This window comes from Hylaeus anthracinus, unplaced genomic scaffold (genome assembly GCF_026225885.1).
Source record: "Hylaeus anthracinus isolate JK02 unplaced genomic scaffold, UHH_iyHylAnth1.0_haploid 0, whole genome shotgun sequence".
In the NCBI taxonomy this organism is placed as follows: Eukaryota; Metazoa; Arthropoda; class Insecta; order Hymenoptera; family Colletidae; genus Hylaeus; species Hylaeus anthracinus.
The window spans coordinates 14,096,524-14,115,885 of NW_026533254.1; the positions used below are offsets into that span (position 1 = coordinate 14,096,524).

General features: G+C 44.9%; 1 protein-coding gene across 5 annotated transcripts in view; it reads right to left on the reverse strand.

Moving 5' to 3' along the window:
• Positions 1-19,362, reverse strand: part of LOC128888808 (protein tiptop) — a 143,863-nt gene that overhangs the window by 54,721 nt on the left and 69,780 nt on the right. For 3 of the 5 annotated variants that reach the window (XM_054145953.1, XM_054145944.1, XM_054145962.1), the window contains one exon: positions 5,848-5,979. The exons of the other annotated variants lie outside the window; for them this stretch is intronic. In XM_054145953.1, the coding sequence (XP_054001928.1) occupies positions 5,848-5,914 (67 nt within the window). In that variant the 5' untranslated portion in view covers positions 5,915-5,979. The remainder of the gene's footprint in view (positions 1-5,847; positions 5,980-19,362) is intronic. 5 annotated transcript variants of the gene reach the window in all.

Sequence of the window (19,362 nt, forward strand, 5' to 3'; positions counted from 1 at the left end):
CATAAAATCTAGTTTGACTGCGTAATTCACATTGTCGTATTTGCTTCATGAAAATATTCGTATTCGTTTTATGAAATTCTAGGATTATCCTTAACAAGTTACTCAAGAAACGAATGAAATAATTCTTTGGAAAATAAAACAGAATCAAGAGATGTCCCTCCCGTCTGCTACTTTTCGAAGGGAACCTTCAATCTCCACTCTTGAGCCTTACAAACCTTTCGTCCCAGTTCTTCTTCTAATCTACATATTTCTGATCAGGAGGGAGTTGGCTGACGATTAGCGAATCGAAGGAGACGAAAGTCCGCGCCACGGAAACCCAGAGGGTGGAACGATCGAGCGAGCCGAAGGGAGGACGTCGAGGACAAAGTGCGGGATCGAACGTATCCGCATCAGAGATCGGACGTCGGCCGGTTGAGCCGAGAAGAGTGTATAGATATAACGTGCTCAGGTAGACAGGTTAGTACGCGGTGCAGCCGTAGGACGGAACGGTAATAGAAAGGGGAAGGGGGAAGTTGAGTGGTGGGAGGAAAAAGGGGGAACGGAGAACCGCGGCGGAGGGCACATAAGTCCGTCGCTGACATCGCTGCAATCCTCGCGTCGGACTCGAGTATCGACAGATATTTAAATGAATATTCCTCCACTGTTAGGGATCCGCTCTTTGAAATCAAAGCAGAAGGTACAACGGTTCATTTAGACGTCCGCCGATATTCCGCGGCTGCCTGGACCCTGGGATACAGGATTTCGCTTGTCACGTCATTCGCGGGGGCTATCGTCGCGACCTGCAACGACCCTCTGCTAGGGGCTATCGGAGACGGGAGTCGCGTGTCCCTCGACGACCACGTTTGTCCAGCGCACGCACGTACCTTGCAGACGGTTATCCGCTCGCTCGCGACTATCGCTCGATATCTTTCGACTTGGGAGACCCACCAGGTGCCCTGCCGAGGGGAGCTCTGGTCGTGTTGTGCGTGGTATTATCCAGAAGAAAATACAAATAAACATCGCGACGACGCATGTGATTGCAGTTAGAACGGACGCTTTCGATACACGTGTTAGTGGAATGAATTTAATTACAACGAATCGAATGACGCGAAGGAAACTAGATGCGTTTATCGCTCCACTGGGTCGGCGAGCTCGGAGGTGGAAGAAAATTCAGTGGTCTTTGGACCTTAACACATTCGCGATCGGCAGATACTTTACGTTTCTTTGGGTGTAATTTCGCAGTAGTAATGATTTTGGTACAAAGATTTTTTTTTTTTTTTTTTTTTTTTAATTATTTTATTTAAGGTCACATCAACTTCAGGGTTAATAGTGACCACGTTAATATTTACAATTCGATTGCAATGTGTTCATTATTCCATATTTAGTTAATAAATCTATTAATTGAAGAAATTCGTTTCTATTATTGAGAATCATTGGTACAAAGATTGTTTCGTTCATATGCCACGAGCAATGTACGAAAATAAAAATATTCGTCTGCTAGAAGTATCATCGTACCGACTAGAAACCGAGTGCAGTCTTTAAATACGTAAGATAAAAGTTACACAAGTAATATATGATGGAAATAGCGAAGATGTAACGCAGAAATAATTAAAGTCATAAATTACTAGTTAAAAAAACAACTGGAATGTAGATAAACCCGAGATGTAGAGATACACAACAAAAACATTGTTGCAAAAACTTACATTTTTACCATGTATATCTACATCTTTAACATTTATCTACATTCGTCCGCAGTTACTGTCGCTATCAATTTACGTCTTCCTTACTATCTTTATCCTATTCTCGCTGTCTTTCTCGTATTGGTCACTTTGGTATTTTACTCGATTAAACCGCCGATCGTTCGGTGAATGAAAATACACCTTTCGACTTTCCTCGCGTGGCACCTCGACGACGCAGCGAGTCCGCGAATCGAACTTGTCTATATCGGCAACGTAAATCTCGAGCTCCTTCTCGACAAAGTGAAAGCTCGACCGCGCACCGCCTGCGTCCGTTCGCGTTGTTAGACCCTGGACAGCTATCGCGCGACCAGGTACGAACACACGCGGATATAGATTATCGCGTCGAACGAACAACGATTTCCCATCAAAACGTTTTCGCTGGATAACTGCGTCGGAGAAGTCGTAAATCAGTCGCGCAGCCAAGAACTCGCGCAGCCTCGCTCCGAGTGGAAAGCGACAAAAGCAAACCGCTATAGTTCCGCAATTATCGTTTCGTGGATCCTCGACGGAGACGCGCGGAATTTTATTCGACGAACAAACGATCTCTACAGCGGTTTACTCGCAACGTTAACTCCATCGAATAGGTACTCGAACGAGTTAAAATTGACAATCAACAGTTATTAGGCGATTGGAGAGTTCTGCATTTCGTCAACAAATTTTGTAAATAATTTCCATTGATTTTCGTATGATATTCTTCATGTAACGTGTATTTATTTATGTATTTAATTAGACGATCAAATTATAATTCATTTTTTAACGAACCTATTTGATTTTTAACCCTCGAGTGAAGCTTGACAAAAATTTACCGAAATCAGAAAATTCGGACTGCGGAAGGTTAATGCAAGTATACATGCATATTCACGCACACTAATGGATATATGAACTACATTACAAATGAATTCGTTCAAAATAAATTCACTTGATTGTACAATACTTTTCATTAGTAAACCACCGGATGATGTGCATTCCTTATTAGTGATTCGAAATTTTTATTTAGATAAAAACGTTAGCCTATGCCTGGCCCAGAAGATCGAAACCAGTTGCGTCATGTGCCCCGTGCGCCGATTACGTGTTCGCGTACGTCGATCCGTTGCCAGCCGCAGGTGGAACGAGGATTCCGTTGTCCTACGAGCCAGACCCAACCACCGTACGACAGAACCAGGAGCGTCGCATTTTTTACTTTCCCGCGAGATTCGAGCGAGCACGCAGCAATAAATCTCCTCAAGCGTTCGAAATACTCGCAGAGCCGCACGCACGTACGTAAAACGCACTTACGTTGCCTCCAATGTTAGCGAACCACTCGGGATCGATAGAAATGAGTGATCGAGACCTACTAGGGTCGAACAACTAGAATTTAGAATTCAGAAGTTCGTCACGACCTCTAAAAGCTCTTTATACTACGTACAAGTACATACCGAGTCACCTTGTATAAATATTATTCAATAACGGTTTAACCCATTCGCTGCCAACTACGAGATGTCTCGCAGTTCAAATTGATTGCAATTTCTCAAAGGATAAGTTTATAGCTTTTTGAGTCACGAATTGATTGGAAAAGATCGTACATTTTTTTTTAATACAACAAATTTAATTTCACTTTTTGTTATCAAAATAATAACCTAGATTACACATTTGTATTAAATCTTCGTGCCCAAGGCAAAACGCTTTAAATTTGTCTGGCAGTGAATGGGTTGATAGATGATCTGCTGCAACTATCCTACTCACGAATCTGGTAATAAACTTATTGTTAGGGTGAAAAACCACCCATTTGTATTTTCACACTACGCGATGCAAGACAAGCGAAAAGGTACTGGAATAATCTACGATCTATTCGTATTTTGCATACGTTGCAAGTATCATTAAAACATTGATTCAGCGACAAATAAATACGTGCAATTGGGTATGCGCAACATCCAGAACAGATCAGCAGTTATTAGCATATTTATCTTGGCGCAGTTTGAAAGAAGATTCCAAGTATTCTGGAGGTCATAACACAACTCATTTAAAGTATATGTTAATACGAGTTTTAAAACTGTGGACAATGAAACATTCGCGACCTTGTGGTTAAGATCACTGATCTAGATCGACGTAGCCCCCGCATCGACACGGATGAACAGTTCCAAAATAGCGTTCATCGAACCTAGCTGATCGCGTGATCCTTTCACGAAACCTCTTGTAGGAGACCACAGACGTGACGATTTGTCATACTATGAGTTGACCTGTCACACGTTACTTTTTCCACACACGTCATCAATTGTTCGATCAATCTTACTAAGAAGCTGTACGACTAACCATAAGAAGAAACACACATAGATGCAAAAAATGATGAAATACTTGGAAAACGTACGGCTTCTCATTTGAATAAGAAAAGCGCTGGCCGATTCTTGAATTTTCCTGCGGTTATGTGATGCGCATTGAATACACAGGAAGTGATTTCTGTCTTTAATAGCCACTCGTTGACTTTAAAAAGAAGAATTGGATTGCATGAACAACGACGAAAATAGCAAGTTCAATTTCGTTTTACTCAACTTGTACAAGGAAATAAATATAGTTTTTGTTAGCTATTATTGCAGCGTACTTCAAAGTAAACAGGAAATTTGTAAATATTCAGTAGGTTGGTGAAACTATGCAAATGTCAAAGAATCGAATTAAAAGTATTAATAGTACCTTTTGCAAATTTTTTTATTTTTCGAGCATCCGTTTTAGAGAAACAGTCGCTATCGAAGTTACAGAAGAGAAGAGTCGATATTAATCAAATTACGTTGGACGTAAGATTGCGAAATGAACTTTTGAATTTTCCATTTAATCATTTAATAAGCAGAGACAAGAAATGAGGAGAAACCTTGATGGCATTAAATCTTTAGAAATAAACATTCATTGCTTTTTTTCGTACACTTTATGATCCTGAATGCATATCAATAACTACATAAGCGAAAAGTAGAGTTGAGTATTACGTAAGATATATCGAGTATTCCACTGCTGTTACACTTTAATGTACTTGCAAATCTATACCTCTGTTTCAACGTTGAAATAGTACAAAGAATCTTTCCAACTGGCCGCTGAATAAGCCATACGTTTCAACCTGTCCTTCACCAAATCTGCTGTATGCTAGATTTTATAACACGGTGCTCCCATTCAACGCGATCTCGACATAAAGTAAGTCGTACAACAACCCCGACATTTTTATACAATTATCGTTCAAATAGTCGCATCGCAGTGACTATGTACAGATTAAGGCAAATATGCGAGTCATATGTAGTTCTATAAAACCGCTTAAACTGTTATGTAAATTGACGGATAAAAAAATACTATTTCTGCTACATCAATCATGGCCATCTTTTTCTTCAAAACGTTTCCTTCGCCTCGATGATAATGAAGTAAGCAGTATATTAAATCAGCGTTTCTTTTTTATTTTTATCCTTTTTCGCGACAGTCGGACATTAAACATTCAATCCATTCAAACCTTTCTGAATTAATGTCATTAGCAGTATTGATTACTTATTGGTTCACGAATTATACCGTTTCCTCGATTTATAATATGCTATGTTCGACAAATGGCAAGCAAACCTGGTCGTTTAAAAGTTCATATAATATAAAAATGTAGAATTTCAATGAAATCTTTTAAAAATGTTAGGAATTTTCGAATAATTAAGTTTTGTTTTCTCATACGCTGATTCTTACTTGGAAAAAATATTCATCGTACTGCTTTACACATTCAAATCTGAAAAGGACAAAATCCAGAGGTCGAAGCTTTAAATTAAGCAAAGTTTGCGTCGAACAGGCCCGAGCATCATGTCTAACCCTGCTGCTGCTGAGTCCGACAAACAAGAGCCCAAATTATTTTTGTCTATCCCATAAACAATCGTCCTAAACAGCTACGAATATCGAATTTCTAATAATCCTACTGTGGAAAATCGTTACGTCTGTGGTTCGTGTTCGAGATGAACGATCCAGACCACGAGTTGCTATTCCATGCGACAACGACGACGCTGAAAAATAGGAAAGAGAGGCGCGCGAAGACGACGAGCGTCGCGTCGTGACATCGGAAGCAGAGGAAGATACAAAATGAAAATTGCGTGCGTGCGTTTGATTCGTGCGTGCCAATATGTTGCGTTGGAGAATAGATATTTACCGGTAAGATTATCGCCGCGTTGCTGCGGCCACCGAAAGGAAGGCCTTGGCTGCTGCTTGCTGCGCATGTCTCCCGTCCGGTGCGGCGGCTGCGAGCCGCTCGCTTTTCAAATGATCGGAGACCACTACTTACCTGAAAGAGAAAAAGTTACAACGGTCAGAGAAATGTCCTTTTCCGACCGCGATTCGTCGTCTATCGGCACAAGCATCGATTGCGAAAATACAATGGTACGGAGCAGCCATTTTTCGTATCTTTCCAAAGGAGACATTATTGACATAAGCATGTGTACATTCTGAACATTGCTAACAATGAATAGAATACTCGTGCCTTGTTTCCTTGATATTAGTAAAATAAAATTCAAATTTGTCGTTCCTTTTTGTCAAACATTATTTCGATCATTCTTATTTCTTCCTAAAATCAAGTAATCCTTACTACCGGTAAAAAAAAATTGATTCCTAAACGTGTCCTCTAAATAGGACAACAGCACTTAACGGGTTAAAGTGACGGGTAGGAAAATTGACTTCATTGCCCAATTTATTTCATTTTCGTTCACGGCCATTGATATTGAAAATTTCTGTACAATAAAAACATCGGTTAGCACCCGTACGATATTTACCGTTAATTTCAAACAGCACCTGACAGATCGGTTTTATTTAAAAAATTAACGTTTCCTGCGTGTCAATCAATGTTGGCTTACTCTACGTTTCGATAAAGCTGTTGTAGTATGAAGTAGTTACAATATCTTCAACGCGTATTTTTTATTATTGCAGACAAATTTCGTACAAATTTTACGAGTACCAGAAAGGCCATTTCGAACATTGTCCTTTAGTTCTCAGCGACACGAAGCCTCGAAGCCCTCGAAGCCCGCAAAAAGATTTCCGCCCCCTTGGAAGCGTTTTTCCAAAGGGTGGCTAGGATCGCGCGCCCACGACCAATTTTTCCCCCTTTCCCCTCGATCCCTCTCTTATCCGCCCGTTAACAGCAGTCCTAACCGGCCGTATATCTTTCCAGCGTACGCCCTCGAAAACGGCCGCCTTTGTTTTAGATATTTATGAGGCGTTTTAATTCGCGCGCCGCGTCACCCGGCGTCGTTGGGCCTTGGTCGGCGTCGGTGGGCGTCGGTCGGCGTCGGCCTGGCGACGGGGGGCGCAGGGGAACGCGGGTCAACCGAACGACGAAACGCCGTGAGCACGGCAAGGGGGATCCTCGCGTTAAAGCGCTACCACCGCTGGGGGTGTAGGGGTGGATGAGGAGGTATAATAGGCATAAGGGTGCTCCGATAAAGCGGCGACCCCGCTCTTTCCCTTTCGTCCCTCCCGCACCACCTTCCCAGACGCAGGCCATAAGCGCAAACAAACTCTCGCTCGTATATCTCGGCTGAATGGTTTCTACGTCGGCGTCGCGCGGCGGGCTTCGCGCTGTATCGCACCGACGCGCGATGCGACACCCTTCCCTTTCGTTTTCCCCAACCTTACAGTCGCGTTCTCCGCCCTTACACGCGACGAGAAACTCTCCTTAACCCACATTCCGCGGAAACCTATCGGCGAATCGGTCGATTTTCCACGAGCTACGAGCTTTTCAATGTTTCTTTCGGTGACACAGGGGTCACAGCATTATTTGCACCTGATTAATGGAATTACAGTCTTGGTGGGGTATACCGCAGAACTTATTCATTAGCCGCGTGTACATACTTAGGTAATTGTTAGAGTCCTCCCAACACATTTATATTTGTGGATTTTTCGTGCGAGAGCTATGTATGCTCCGACGTGTAAAAATATTATCATATTCGTAAAGAATATCCTTAAGACATTCGCGACCGACAGATACTCTATATTTCTAAAACCTGAGGACCTAATCCAGACCTTACCATTCATGGGATCAAGTCTGTACGTTAAGAGAAATCGACGAGTCCTCTACCACTTTGCAATCCGAAGCTTCGTTACTTAGATACAAGCAATTGAAGTTTACAGATAGAATTCTTGGCGCGCGTCCAGTCAGCTGATCGCGTGCTGCGCGTACACTTCAACTGCTTATATCTCGTTACCGAAGCCTCCGAAGTAAAAAATGAAAGAGAACTTTTCAGTTCGTTTTAGGATCAGAAATTAATCTTAGGAAGTGGCTCCACGTTTATGTCATGGTTTGTCATATCTATTATGCCTATTCTAGTCTACGAATACCAAAGAAGATTTTCACGATTCTCTCGCGAGATACGTTTGAAAATCAATCCTAGCTCTTCCGACGGACATCAATCTATCGCGGGCCGGACCTGGCCCGCGGGCCACAGTTCCCAGAGTTCTGGGCTAGCGTTTCCCACTGACAGCAGCAACTCCTACGTTCTCCCTCTTGCATCCCGCAAACCCGGCACGAGGACGTCGTCTCACGACACACCAGAGACGTTGGCCGCACTGCCGCTCGTGTTCTTTACGTTGCAGCCGAGTTTAACGGTAACAGTACGTCACTCTGTCAGCCTCTGTCTTTCTCTTCGTCCCTCTTTCGGGGGGTTCGGGTTTTCTCGTCCCATGGTCTTCGTTTCCTTCGCCTTTATCGTTCCGTCGCCCGTTTCGCTCGCTCGTCGGGGAATTTTCGTGTCCGTCCTCGTTCATCCCACTCTTTGTTCCCTTTGCTGCGCCAAGCTTTCTCGCTCTCTCACCGTCGCGCTCTCCTTAACAGCCTTCACTCTCTAAAAGCCTGGGTGTGATCTATGGCGGGACGTTGCGTCACTCGGGGAACAGATGCAGGGCTCGTATATTACTCGGTCGTATCTACCCAGGGAAACGGAGGGGGAGGAAAAGTGGACGACAGGGGTGCGAAGAGTAACGTTGCCGCGCGGTCAGAGGAATGGCAAACGGCGTGAATCGTTCGGCCTTCGCACCGACGTCTTTCAGCGGCCAAGATTTGGACAGTTCCGTAAATGGACCGAGAAAAATTTACGCCTTGGTGTAGGAAGCACGAATCAACGGGAAATTTCGGGGCGTACAACCGGTGGCGTTGACTATTCGCGGACAGGATGTTCTTCAGGAAGTTCCGTGGGCACGTGGTGGAAGGATCGCACTTGAAGATTGCTATATTTACTTGGGAACTTTGGTTTAACCTTCTACGGACCGAATTTTTTTTCTGCAAACAACTTGCAGAAGATCAATTTGATATTACAGGTCGATGGTGCTGCCAACCGTCGTCAATATCGTTATTGGTTATCGGAGACATTATATGCAGTCAGTCTCATAAGTATCCGTACCTTTGTTCCCTTTGTCGGAACTACTTTCAAAGATATTTATTTTTCGACTCGAACAATCCATCTGACTCGCTCCTTTTCGGCGCCTGTACGCGTATCCTCAAATACATAGATTCTCGCACCTATCACTCTGTACATTAGCCAATCATTCGTGCTTGTCACCTGTCGCTCGATCTCATTCGTTCACATTCATTCGGCGCGCGTTTCGCACTCGTTTCAACATTCGCTCGCTACACCTTGTACCTATGTTCATTGAAAAAGTTTCTTTAAATTGAACGATAGATGTCACGTTTCCAAATGAATATTTCATTATGAATACACACGTGTGCAAAGTTTGGTACGCGCTGAATTTGAATTTCGCGGGCAAATGACGCGCGGATCCCCATGACGCACGAAGCGCGGATAGAGAACAGTTGGGGACGTCGAAAAGTGAACGCGCGGGTTCGTGGAAACGCCGGCCAGCTGTCTACGTTCGAGCAGACCAGACCGTAGAGAAAGCGCGCGGAGGGATGCGGCGGGGAAACGGGGAGGGCTCGAAAACGCGCGTCGGCAGGGTAGACACTTGGAGAATCCCATAAATCAGGTCAGGGTTGGCGACGGGGGTGGCTGCGCGGCGGTGGTTTCGAAGGGAGGTCGAGGGTGCCGAGCGAAGTTAAGGGGGATAGCTACGACTCGGAGGGATCCGTTAGGTAAAGGTCGACGCACAACAAACCCACGCCGTGAACGAGGAACGATGTACGAGCTCCGCGCGCATGCTCGTAAAACGTTTGGCGCCAATTCCATCCGCCTAGGATAGCCTTCCCGTTGCCTTCGAGAACGACCAGATCTTTTCGGCTAATTCTGAAGCGAACAATCGGGCTCGTTGTTGCTCGCGATATCGAAGGGTTCGTTCAAATGCCAATTACAAGATAGCTCGGTCGCTACAAGAATGTATTAATCGGTTCATGATTACATAGGGAACATAGTTGTAGTATAAAGAGCAATATTAGACCAAATAGTAGACATTGTTCAATCCTTTAGTCTCGCTTCTTTTTTTTTTTTTTTCTTTAACAACGAATTAGACACGTCGTGTGAAAATGCGTAAGGAATTTTATACTCGACTATGGCACCCACGATCATATAGTAAATCGTAGGCCAAAGGGTTGACAATATCTCAATGTTCAATTGGATGGCAATCGCAAGGTTGGCTGTAATTGAGTTATAACTTATATCAAATACGTAACAGTCAGATGATACACGTAGTTCGTACATTGAGTTTCGCGAAAATTCGCGTGTGACGCCTTCGCGTGGCGATCGATCGATCCGACCGAATCGAACTCGAAAAGCTCGAACGTACGCGCGGGATCAATACTCGGGAAAAAGAGGAAGGCGCGAACGGGAAAAGAGCGTTCGAAGAGGGGGCGCAAAGAGAAAAAGAGGAAGACGTTGAAGAAGCTTCGGAGGGACCCCAGATGGAATCGGTGCAGTTTGGAATATTGGATAACGTCGGATCGTGCGAGAAATCGAAGGGGAGTGGGGGCAGAGGATCCGTGGCAGAGTGCGAGCAGGGCACTATTTATGACGCGTACGTGAATTCTTGGAACAACGGGGATACGGCGTGTTCGTGTCACGCCGTTGCCGAAGAAAAAGAACGATCGAGGTTCACCGAGGGACTCTGGGGGCGGCTACGGCCCGCTGCCAGGGTGGTATCGTAAAACCGAAGCCGACAGGACTCCGAAACGCTCGATTCGCGGCGACAACGTTGGTCGACGTTGCGGTCCAATTTTTCCAGTTGCAAAAAACGAATTCAGCTGGGGAATGGCGCGGGTTCTGAGTCATAGTTCCTGGGTTAGGTTTCTCGCTCGATGGGAATCGATAGACGTTTCGAAGACGCCTTTCGAACATCGTACCAGCACGAATTTTTTCCTGTTTTTCCAAATTTAATTTTATCTACACGAAGCATTGGAAATTGAAAGAAATCCCAAAGAAACGGTTTCTATTTCATAGATTATTAAAAAGAGTCATAGAAAAATAAATGCAAATGAGAGCCCCTTCCTATTTTCGAAACATGAATTCGAAGCAAAAAGGGGTTAAAAATAAAATTGTTCTTTCGTTCTAGATCCTTGATGAGATCTACGGTAAGATCGATCGGATGAAATCGTCTGATCGGTACCGAAGCCTCGACTAATCCGTAGACGCGTCTAGTAGAAAGTTAATACGCGCAACGATCGTGGAAGTTTAGGAACCGTAGCTGGAGGAAAGTCTGGAAACGAACGAATTCGAGCCGTCAGCTCGGAAATGTCTGTCCTTCGCGGACGTTAAATGTCTTGGGGAGATCAAAGCACCGAGAGACGGGGAACGGAGCCGAGGCTTCGATTGATTCATTGGACGCGCGTGCCTGGTTTCAAATCACCAGAATAGAATCCGCTGCCTCGGAATGCCAGGCTCACGGCTAATCCATCGAGCGTCTTTATTGCTCCGCGACATTTATAAAACGCCTGAGAGACGAGGGCTCCCTGCGATCGCGCTCATTCGTCACCGATTATAAATCGTCAAGTCCCCCCCTCCCTTACTTTTTGCCACTCTTCCTTCCCTGAAGCTCGCCTCGAGCATTCGCCCCGCTTGCACGCGTGTCGTTCGATAACAGGCGTGATCATTTATTTTTATATCAATTTTATCTGTTTATTTCGTTGATAGTTTTGTAAAATCGAGTACTATTCAACTATTGCACAGAACCAATAAGAAATTCAAATTGTTTCCATACGACGAGTAATGACACTGTGTTTAAAGCAATAGTTTAACGAAACTCGAGGTAATTTTTACCATTTTGTTTTAACTAGGCGATCTCCTGAAGTTTCGAGAACTTTCACGCTCCACCTAGACACTTCGTACGAAATCCAATTTTTCACCGTCTAAACTTTACTTCTAAAAGTAAGTATTGAGTCTCGTGATCCAATTATTCATGTTATTTCTTCCGTCAATAATTATCGCGAATAATTCGGACACGCTTCTCAGATTCTGTGCAGTTTTTCACGAGTTTATACACCGTATTGCATTACAATACATATTACAATTACTTCATTGTGTGAGCAGTATCGTGTACCATTTCATACATGTACATATATAATGTTTCGTATCCTGTATAATTGCACATAGACCCCGCTCACAAGTATGTGGACACTTCCTTAATAACATTGAATATGCCACTCAAAACATATATGATTATTAAATACACATCCAATATACACAGAATTTCCTAAAAAAAAAAAGTTGTATAGCGATAATTTACGGTATATATATTAATTATTCATTGAAGACAATAAATGTCAACATATGTATTTATGAACGAGGGTGTATACAAGAACGTCAACGAACCGTTTTCGCGTGTCCTGTGCAGTTAGGCATTGTTTCAGTGTACGGTCCCCGTGAAATAAGTCCGGAGGTCGAAGACGGACGGAGCTAACCATGGGAGATAGCTACCTGGCTCTGCTGGCGTTTCATCGTGGAAAGTATGGCGAAGATAAGGCGCGCTCGTTGCGTCGAAACGTCCCTGGGCGGTCGTCCTGGATCGTCCCGAAACGTCCCGACGTCCCCTGTTTGAAACCCTCTCCCCCTATACGTCGTAACGACCACCGGTCTCGTTCTCCGGAGCATCGTCGAGTCTGGCGCAATATCGCGCCTGCTCTTCCTGCCGCCGTTATGCGAGTTTCGGTGTCTATAGACGAACAGGACGATGAGAACGCGAAGCTAACGTCCTCGCGAAATCCTCGGCTATCCGAACCCTTACCACCGTTCTCTGCCTGTCGGAGGATAGCACTTCGCGAAGGCAAGAGGAAAGACGGCTAACCTCGTGGGTGGGAAGCCAGTTTAATACTCGCCTCGATGGCCCAGTGTTTCTAGTAATTGGGAAGTTAAACAGCCCCTCCGACGTGCACCTCGCCGCTTCTTCGCCCGTTACTTCCGCCCCTTTGTGCCCAACGTTACCTTCTGGCTTATTCTCTTTTCGCGGAGAACGCGCCTGGTCGAGGAGGACTTCGATACCGTTGGATTTTCTTGCCTTGGAACACTGAAATACCACGGTCACGGAGGAATCTTCTCCGAAAGCTCGACAGCTTTAATTAAGGAGACGAGTCTTCTTTCGTTTCTCGTCGTGGTTGGTCGTAAAATATCCAACGGGATATGCTTATACGATCAAAATTAACGCGTTAAGGCATCGATGTACATCGAGTAATATTAACCCTTGGAGTGCCAGAGGAAATTTTCCTCGGACGACCGTATGCAAAAGAAGCTAGAAGATTCTGTTTTATGATCGAAGAGGAATTGTATAGAATACATCCAATTTTTTTTATTTCAAATTAAATTACACACAATCGCAGTTGAACGTGAAAACTGATGCCATTAAACGTTCGCTACACCTACGCTAACAGATGTATTCCGTGGAAATTGAGCTCAATTTCCATCGAGTCCAAACACGGGAAGAAAAGTGCAAAGCAAATTAGAATTCCCATTAGCGAAAAATATGTACCATCCTTTTCCACGATCGCGGATTGGGAAATGATCGCTGGCACACCATGCGCGACGTCTCCGGAGACTCGTCGCGTCGCAAATTCGCGACGGTTGGCAGGTAACGCTACCGATAACAATCACGCGGAAACTTCTCAAGGAAATCGTAAACAGGAAACGTCGGTTCGCGTCTCGCGATAGATCGAACCTAATCGTCGCGGATGGCTACGGACGTGCACCTCGGAGCCTCCGCCTCGTTACCACCGGTTGGCCTCGATCCCATTACGCGGACGGTCGTTTGAGCGATCGACTCGGATCGTGGCGAAGCTTTTCTTCGGATGAGATCGTCGGAGACGAAGAAACTCCCTGGGCTGGCAGCGACCGAGGAGAAGAAGCTGGCTCGAAGTAGAAAAGGGGCGAAGAGGGATCGGGATAGAGGAGAGAGAAAGGGGGAAAGATGGATAGAAATAGAGGGACAGGGAGGGAGAAAGTGGCGGCAAGAGGGGGCAAGGTAAGTAGGTATAAAGGAGCGTGACTGGACGCGAGTTCAATACGCGGCCCTCGAGCACAGCTGTCACTGACATCGCCGCAATTCGAAACTGACCACGACAGCTAACCTCGGTACCGGCGGACCACAACGGCGGAAACTTATACCAGCCTTCCGATTGATACGTCCCGGCCACTCACCATACGCCGAAGGGGACGGATTAGTCGGCGGATGGCAGCCTTCTCCTTGCTCTGTACTCTCTCCCCCCTCGTTTCCACCCCGTCCTGATCCAGTCTACTACAAGGCCTGGACCGAAACGACGCTTCTTTTCCGCCACTCCCAGAAATACGTGATCGCTCCTCGCGAATCTCTTCACCCGTCCGCGTGACCGACGATACACGTCCAACTTTCCGCGCCGAGGAATCGCCTCGAGACATCTTCGATTTCGACCTCCGACCCGGACAGAAATGGCCGACACTCCCATCTAGCCCTTTGCACTCCGATAATTTGTTTTAACACCAGGGTTATGAAGATTTCTTGCGTTCTCATGTGTTTAGAGGGTATAAGTAATGTAACACGAATTTGCATAAATATCTGCAGTCTACTAATAACTTACAAGTGGACCTATACGATGTTATACATTACATACGTATAATATTTATAATACTTAACCTTAAATATCAACATTTTATTTTGTGCATTTTTTCCACACATCGAACCCCAAAAGAAATTTGATTTAGTTTGTGTAGTTCCAATCCAATAACCTAATTGATGAATTGTAGTGGATTCTTGGTTATGCTGTTATAATCATCGCGCTGTTGTTTACCTTTTACCCTATATTCCAAATTTATTATCTAGATGGGAATGATTCCCGTCTCGCCAGACCTCGCTTAGTATAGATCACCGTTCCGCGTCAGTCGAGATAAACATTATCGCAGGAAACCATCAAAGAAAAGCATCAAAAGACGACCAACCGTCAGCCTCGTGAAATTCGAAGCTATAACAGCGCCGCCCCCGAAGAATAGGCTTTTTTTAATAGGCGTACGGCCGAGCTAGAGGATTCGGAAACAGCGAAGTCATCGTGGGATCGCGAGGCGGAAAGCGTCGGCCGCGGTAGGTAGTCCTTCTTCCTGGATGAATCGAGAAACGCGAAAGGCACCGGGCTAATAAGGATCGGTACGGTAATGGCGAGCAAGTAAGAACCTGCGAGAGAAAAAGGACAGAACGAAGCGTGTCGAGGGACGAACGATGAAGAAAACGGAGCCGGAGATAGCTGAGACGTAGCCGGTCGGTCGATCCTTCGTGAGAAGGGCGAAGAGATGATTGATGGAACGTCAGTCATGCTGCAGCCATCAATCTCCCGTACCTATACCTTTATTATTTATTATCCTTGCCGCCACAGATACTTTGCTTCAGGTACACCGTGTTTCTCTCTTTCTCCCATTCTTTCCGCCCGTTTCCTCCTCGCTGGCATCGGCGGAGCCCAAAGGCTAGTGACGAAGCAACGTTCCAGGATGCACTTGGCTAGCCGCGTTCACGATGCGGCTTGGAACACTGTGTCCTGCACAGTTCCTCCACCAAAAAGTCGAGACGCTTTAACGAATAGTCCTTCTATCGAAAAGTCGAAACGTTGCACCAGTCGTCGTGTGTTCTCGATATGCATTATCATTTACCATGTAGCAACATTTGGGAAAGTGTGTGCCTTGCACAGTTTTTTTTTAACAAGAAGTCTAAACGATACCACCTAGCAGTAGTATAAGAAGACTGTGTCCTAGGACAGGTCCTTTGAAAATTTAAATACTTGAAGAGATCCTCGGGTGTTCTCACTGTGAGTGATCATTGACCATCATTAGCCACCTAGAAATACTATAGAAAAGATCACGTCCTAGCCAGTTAGTCTGCGCAAAGATCCTTCCTAGCTCAAATCATCAGATCGTCGTTCTAGCAAGGGTTCCAAGTCTTCCAGCTCGATTTCGAATCGATTCCATTCTTTTTTCCGCGGTGCAAAAGCTATTTATCACCGCGTGCCACACGATACGACAAAAGAGAGACCTGGACGCATATCGTCGCCCCCGTTGCTCCTTTACAAACCCACTCGCAGGACGAGCGAGTCTTACGCTCGCCCCTGCTGCGTCACGAAACAAATGCGCTTTCAGCCCAATCATCGTGGTGCCGTCCATAAGGACGACGATCACGATGACGATCACGATGACGCGGTGGAAGATGACTCTTTGCAGCTGTCAATCGTACCAGAACGCGGCTCGTCCGAGGTTGGACGGTTCCGAGTCAGCTGCGAGCGGCTCGAGTCGACCGTTGTCCTCTCGAGGACGAAAAACCTGGGTCTCTTCTTCTTTCATCGAGAAGGAAACCGTATCTCCGGGCTCCGATTGTTTCGAGGACGCGGCCATTACTCGGCCAATTTCGCCTCTGATCGACCAGTCAATTCCTTTCGGAGATTTCTCTGCGGAGTCAGACCTAACAGTTTTTGACGATAATCGTTTTAGATGATCCATTCGAACACTACTCTTTCCTGTACTAGGACAAATGAAATGAAGAAATGTTTCTTGTAGCAACTGATGGATTGATAAAATTCGGTCTATACAGGGCTAATTTCTACGTCTGATATTGTACAGTGTTACGATACTATTGACAGTCACCTGATCGAGACCACAACAGATCACAAATGAAAATCCAAAATGTTTACTTCTATCGTAATCAGATTTATTTAAAGAATTTCATAATCACGCATTTTGACCAAATTTAGGGTACTTTGTCCCACCTTTTGCCGAGCCACGTCGTTGCTTCCTACCCCCTTCCTGCGGGACTCTTTTCTTCCGTCCTCGTTTCGTTTTCCTTCGCCGTAGGAAGCATCCAGCAATGAATCCACAACTATCCGGATCTCCGGGGCGAAATGTAAAAAATGTATTGTATCGAAGCGTCTTGAACAGCCTCGGAACGTCCGGTTCCCAGGAGAGCGAAAAGTAAAAGAGCGCGCGGCGTTAAGAGGACGGTGGGGCGGGATGAAACGCGAAAAGGGAAGGTGGGCGCATCAAGCAACAGGGGCGGAAAAGTCGACGGCTTAGACGTTTTAAATTTCTCGAGGCATTTGAGAAGACATCGAGGAACTCGATCTCCCGAGCCGGACGCCGGAGATACCTGCACCTGAGCCTCTTAGACGGTTTTTTTCCCCCGCTGTTTTTTTCCCTCCCGTGAGCCGAACAGGTTGCGTACCCGCGCTCTTGAGAAGAAAAGAAGCGGACTCGTTTCGACCAAATTTTGCCGCGGAAACCAGGAAACTTGTGACAAAATTTCAGTTCTATTTCTATAGATCTATTATTAAAAATAAATAGTTCATTTTCAATGTATTTGTCATAACACGAGTTGAAATGATAAATACGACGATAAATGTTTGACTGTGCAGTGTCCAATAGTTTAAATAATACTTCATTTTAGCGGAAACTTTAAAGAGATGTATACGTTACTTATTTTCAACCTACCACCTACCAAACATCGTCATGGACTTTCCAGACAACTCAATATAATTTTGTTTAAAAAATTAATTATACTTCTATATACATTTTATTTGATATATATATATACTAAAGTTACCTCAGTTTAGGTATCGCAAAGTCAATCTGATCTCGAATAAAAAAAGAATGCTCCCACGATGAACAACCGAACATATCTCGACTTTCCTCCTCGGTCATCCGCGTTTTCCTCGTGGAAAATTCATTAATCGTCGAGAGAAATCCGAGACGGAAGAATACAAGAGCCCCTCGACGGTCTTAATTCGCGAGACGAAACGGAAAGGAATTTTTGTACGCGACCGGGCGATGCTCGGGCGTGATTACGAAACGAAATGAATTCTTCACGAGATTCCCATGGAAATAAATTGTTTTCCCAGTTGCTGGCGCGTTAATTGTTAAACGCGGCATAATACGGCCGAATCGACTATCGATAATTAACCGACGGGCGCGGCAGGTGTGCCGGTGTTGCTCGTTAATATTTTAATTATTCAAAGTTGTGCGTGGTCGGCCGGGCCAGTGTGTAACGATCGCGCGCGCAAACGGATTAGGATTTACATGATTTGAGGCAGGTCAAGACCGGGTACGCGAACGCGTGTAGTAGGTATGCGTGGAAGTGGGCGAACGGGCACGGGCCTCTGCTTCATTCATAGTTAAGCGGCGGCTGTTTATGAACGGGCATACCTATTATGTAATGCATCGTCGGCAACGAGTCTTTTTATACCCGCCACGTGGTCGGAACGCTGGATTACGCGTTCCTCGCGCCTCCTCGAGCACCGCCGAGTAGACGCCTGCGGGCTAATTCGCGCTGAATCGATCTACACGACACGAAATCGCGATTACCGATGGGATCAAGTATCTTCCAAGTAGTCTCGAATTCGACTCGAGAAGTGGACAGTGCCCACTCTTCGAAAATCAAATAGTCAAATTGTTACAGCAACTCTGTTTTGATTGCAAAGCCTAACCTTGCGGTCTGTCCTCCTTGCAAAACTGTAATATTCATGTATTAGGTTGTCTCGAAAGTTTCTTTCGTTTTATTAATAATCAATATATGCACAATATTTTATGTCTTATGTTACGTTACCGAATTGCGTACGATTCACTTCGCTTCGTTACTGTTACGGCATCAATGTCTAAGAAATTAGATTGTCTATTTATATAAACACCGCCACAGAAAATAATTGAACGCAACTCACGAAAGAAACTTTTCGGACAACCTAATATAATCGTATACGTGTCAACATATTCTAGTTCTACATTATATTGTTAACATGTAAAGCGACTAAATCTCTCTTTTGAAATTTGAAAACTTCAATAAAAAAAAAAAGAGTCATTGATTCGTCTAAAAAATAGACACAGCCCACGATAACGTTCATTTAACTATTTTATTTTGTACAATTGTATTACTTTATTATTAATTTGATTACTTTTGACTCAAGGAATGGGACATTTAACTCGGTTACATAGATTTACCTTGAGATTCATACACAGCCGGGAATGTTTTGCAACAACATGGCCAGTTTTTGTGCCTTGGGCCCCCATTTGAGGTGTTCTGCGTCACTGGATCGAAGAAAGTGATTGGTCGAAGCGTTCCGTAACGGACCCAAATACTGTGCGAGGCGAATGTCGCGCGCCGCGAATCGTCTCGCAAGCGGAGCCCCGTTGGCCGCCGCGACGCAATTATTCTCCTTTTCTCGTTGTTCAAGCGACAGAAAACGATATGCCTCGATCGCAATTATCGATAGTCTTTTGATCGATACGTTCGAATTCAACGAGGGTCCTTGAATCAT